This window comes from Echeneis naucrates, chromosome 7 (genome assembly GCF_900963305.1).
Source record: "Echeneis naucrates chromosome 7, fEcheNa1.1, whole genome shotgun sequence".
Lineage (NCBI taxonomy): Eukaryota > Metazoa > Chordata > Actinopteri > Carangiformes > Echeneidae > Echeneis > Echeneis naucrates.
Genome location: NC_042517.1, coordinates 24784327 through 24788637, shown reverse-complemented (window position 1 = coordinate 24788637; position 4311 = coordinate 24784327). Strand labels below are relative to the sequence as shown.

The window sequence follows — 4311 nt, the reverse complement described above, 5'->3', positions numbered from 1 at the left end:
ATAAATAAATAAATAAATTCTGTGACAAAAAGTTCACTGCATGTGATAGAAAAAAGTCACAGCAATAATAAATATTGATCTTATATACAATTCTTGCCCTTTAAGACCTGTGTGGGGCACTTTGTAAAAATTATGAAAAAAAAGAAAAAAAAAAGAAATTGAAGAGCAGAGGATGTTGTATTTCGGTATGGTTTAAGTTTGCATTGTGGTGTGCGTTCAGGTGGATGCGAATGAGTGGTTGACTTAGCCTTGTGTTAGTATATAGTACTACACGAGAAAAGGAGGAAGTGGAGGTCATAGAATAGAGGTGGGTGCTGTAGTAAAGAGAGTGAGGTAAGTCCAGTGTTTTGTTTTTTTTTTTCTCATGACTTGTTTGCACAGGTTGCTTCTGGAGCTATGAGGTTGTCTGGTTGCTAATGACATTGGAGTAATTAGAAGTAGTGATAGTAGTGGTTGTAAATGGCATAGGCTTTACTGATCTAGGCCCATGAGAGGAAAAAGAAAACAGCAAGAGATAATATAAAGCCTTGTACAGAGTAAGGAGCAAAAAGGCTGCTGAGAAGAAGAGCCATTTTGCTTACACAATTTCAAGTATTTTCAGGATCCTCCCCAACAATGTCACAGAAGGCACTTTGTTTGTGAAACCACGTTCATTTTCGCCAGAACCTCTGTCCCTCCCACTTTGCTATGACAGCAAGAAATAAAGAGAGATGGAGCAGAGAGCAGTGTGGCGAGAAGTTACATCACTCAGACTGTCCACTTGCCATTCTGTGGAAGGGTGAACAAATGTCCTGTATTTGCTCAGGGCATGTGGCTGTGCATACAGAGCATGCCCTCCTACAGACTGATGAACACCAATCAATCAGCATCTGGTGAGGATGACGTTCAGACACTGACCCCGGATAAAGGCTGGGAACACCGCACAGTAAGGGGCGGTGAGGGCGGAGCAGGTCTGGCTTGTTGGGTTCGAACCAACGTTGGCTGAATGGGTTTGCCATGACCTCGGTCCCCTCGGTGCACCGTCGCTGACACCTTGGTTTTAGCCGGTGCTGGGATAGTTGGCCTGTGTACCATTCAGCTCCCTCTCTCTCACAGTTTCAAGCCTGTTACACAAGTCCTGTGATAGTGCAGTCCATTCGGGCCTGACACTCGGCTCCATCACCGAGCCACCGCCACAGGTGTGGGTGTGAAGGTTGTGGGCTCGTGGCCGATGCTGTGGAGCCTTATCTCTGTGGGGGTCTTCTCTGTTTGCACCGTAGGAGGGACAACAGAGGAGGTTGTGCTCTGCATCCAAGAGTGGTTGATGATGTCCTCAAAGGACGGACGGTCTGCTGGCCGCAGAGAGAGGCACCATTTGATCAGCTGCTGGCACTCTAGAAGAGCAAGAGGAGGACAACTGGTAAGTCCACAGCAATGAGCTGAGTATGCAAAATTCAACACAACCGATCGAAAAAGCTAGAGCAGTCGCTGCAAAGCAAACTTACCTGTGGAGACCCTCCTCCGGAAGAGGACCTGTCCTCTTGTAATCTCCTCATCATGTTCAAATGGGATGTCCCCACACACCATGTCATACAGTAGGACACCCAGGGACCACACGGTGGCGGAGCGCCCATGATAGCGATGGTATTTGATCCACTCAGGCGGGCTGTACACTCTCGTGCCTGTGAAAAAGGGGAAGAAATCATTAAAATCTGAACCCTCTTAATAACTTACAAGCATTCACTAATGAATCGACAATCTTGTCTAATAATTGTATTAAATAGTCAAAATGAAAAAGTAAAGAATGGCAGGAGGAATGAATGATCAACCAAACAATGTGGATCTATCAGTTGAGCCTGCTTGTGAGGCTTATTATCTGTGCCAGGGAGCGACAGGCATGTTAGCGTGAGAGACAGGAAGAGAGAATGGGTGTATGTGGGAGGTGGAGTGGACACGTGACTTTGTTTACAAACTTTGAGTTGTAAAAATACAGCTTCCCTCCGATGGGAGGCGACAAAGGGAAGCCAATACTGCTGTGGGCTGTGTGTGTGTGTGTGTGTGTGTGTGGTAACAGGGGTTAGACGAAACGGGAAAATCCGCTACGATCTGGGGACAAACAATTTTTGACGATGGCGGTTATGACTTGACTCACCGTCAAAGTCCGTGTAGATGGTGTCCTTGAGCAGGGCCCCGGACCCAAAGTCGATGAGCTTCATCTCTCCGGTGCGGAGGTCGATGAGGATGTTCTCGTCCTTGATGTCCCGATGCACCACCCCGCAGCTGTGGCAGTGCCGCACGGCGTCCAGCACCTGACGGAAGAAACTCCGGGCCAGCTCCTCCGGTAAAGCACCTCTCTCCGTGATAAAATCGAACAGGTCCTTGACGTTTTCGGGCCTTTCCATCACGATGATGAAGCTGTCCGGCCGCTCGAACCAGTCCAGCATCTTGATGACTCCGCGGAAACCGGTGCCTACTTTCTTCAGCAGCACGATCTCCATGGGGACCCGGGACCCGTTCGGCTGCAGACAGAAGTGGTGATATTAACGCGTGTGTGTCACATCAAAATGTCTCCAATCATACAACATGAACGGAGCGGGCCGCCTCTTACCAGCTCTCCCCACTCGGAGACGCGGTCCTTGGCTACATGTTTGACAGCAACCTGACAAAGCAAAGAGCGAGTCAGCACAGACACACACACCCAACAGCACAACCCCAAATAATTCCGGCTAAAAGAAAAATAAATAATAATAATAATAACAATAACAATAACAACAATAATAATAATAATAATAATAATAATAATAATAATAATAATAATAATAATAATAACAACAACAAAATCAGTATGGCGTCTGGTGAACACTCACCGGGGTTCCGTCGGCCACCCTCGTCCCGGAGTAGACAGTGCCGAAGCCGCCGCTGCCGAGCACGGAGCCGACCTGGTAGAGCTTCTCGAAGGGCTCCCGTTCTTTGACTGCGGGATAACACAAACACAGCCGGTAAATACATCACACCGGCTGCTACAGCTTGGGAAACGCTGACAGGCAATGTTAAAACGAATAACAGGCCGAGAACGGCGCTAATACACGAAAGGGGCGAAGCGCCGTCCTTGAGGATTAGCTAACAGCAGCGCTGCTGCAGCTCCGTCCTCCATGACGACAGCACCGAGGGGGGAAAAGGGCGTCTAACCTTGATGAACTTGGAGCTGGATCTTCGCCGGCATGTCTACGGCGGAGATGTGAGCCAAAGAGTTGAGCTTGGACAGCAGCATTCCTTAAAGCAGATCCAGCACAGACCAGGTGTTCAGATGCGGTTCGTAAGGAGCACTTTTATTCCGACAGAGCAGCTCTCCGGTCGACGGTGTTCGGCTTAAAGTCCACGTTGCAGGCACAGAAATCCGGTAGGGATCCTCTCGTCCGCATAGGAGGCCGAAGGAAAAACCTGGTCCCACTTCACTGGATGACCGAGTTCACCTCAAAACGAGTTGCTGCTCCACGCAGTGTTTTGTAAACAGTTGAGTAAAAGCGATAAAGGGGGACACGGACCAATGCCTCAGTCAGACACCGGCTCTGGGAAACACAGGCGGGGGGGAGGACGCTTATAAGGCGGTAGTAAACGGGGCGTGGTGCCAGCCACGGCACCGCCTCCTTCTGCCTCTGCGCCAATAGAAACGCGAGACGGCGTTGAAAAACGCACGTCGATCACAAGATGAAAATAAAGCCAGGCTCAAACCGCCCGGGCCAGGCACAGACGTGGCGGGAAGCAAAACGCGCCAAAAAAGGGGAGGGTGGTGGTGGGGGGGTAATCACGAATTCATGTAGGAGGGAAATGCTAATTCAAAGCCAAGTGTAGCCCCCACTGGGTCTACTCCAAAAGCGGGGAGCCGAAAATATGAACAACCCATTATTAATAGGCACAATAAACAGAAGCAGCTTCAGGTTACAGAAACTAATGTTAAAGTCTGACACCCGCTGCTTGTTTGTTTTTGTTTTGACTCTGCATTCTCGTTTGTTTTTTTTTTCTCAACGCAAACCTAATAAAGACATTTAGCACTGAGGGACACAAACACGCAGAACCTGGGAGCAGTTCATCAGTCGCGTCGCAGCTTTTCTAACCCCCTGCCATTCACCTAATTATTTCCACATTAAACACAGGGCTTCAGTGTCTGCAGTGAGGTCCAGGACTGGCTCTCCTGACAATGGCCCTCCACTGGCTGCGCATCAAAGCGCGCCGGGCAGAATGGGCGCATTCCTCTCATTCTTTCAAATTGGGTGGCCGCGTTTGCAGCCGTTCACAGGATGTGGGAAACTAGAGATAAAAAGACTTCCATGC

General features: G+C 49.1%; 1 protein-coding gene across 2 annotated transcripts; it reads right to left on the bottom strand.

Annotated features, from left to right (window-relative positions):
- Positions 1-299: 299 nt before the first annotated feature.
- Positions 300-3540, bottom strand: pim1 (Pim-1 proto-oncogene, serine/threonine kinase). Of its 2 annotated transcripts, none has more exons than XM_029506126.1 (6): positions 3169-3540; positions 2847-2953; positions 2588-2638; positions 2132-2498; positions 1485-1661; positions 300-1373 (listed from the first exon to the last, which is right to left on the bottom strand). In XM_029506126.1, the coding sequence occupies exons 1-6, from the start codon at positions 3248-3250 to the stop codon at positions 1159-1161; spliced, it is 999 nt and encodes a 332-aa protein (XP_029361986.1). In that variant the 5' UTR covers positions 3251-3540; the 3' UTR covers positions 300-1158. The 2 variants fall into 2 exon arrangements, with proteins under 2 accessions (XP_029361986.1, XP_029361987.1); XM_029506127.1 differs by having other exon boundaries at positions 2847-2947.
- Between the last annotated feature and the right edge of the window lie 771 nt (positions 3541-4311).

Coding starts and splice junctions, on each gene's coding strand:
- pim1 (XM_029506126.1), bottom strand. CDS start 3,250: ATGCTGCTGTCCAAGCTCAACTCTTTGGCTCACATCTCCGCCGTAGAC. Junction 2,639..2,846: donor GGGTGGCCGACGGAACCCCG/GTGAGTGTTCAC, acceptor TTGCTTTGTCAG/GTTGCTGTCAAACATGTAGC. Junction 1,662..2,131: donor CATCTACACGGACTTTGACG/GTGAGTCAAGTC, acceptor CCTTTTTCACAG/GCACGAGAGTGTACAGCCCG.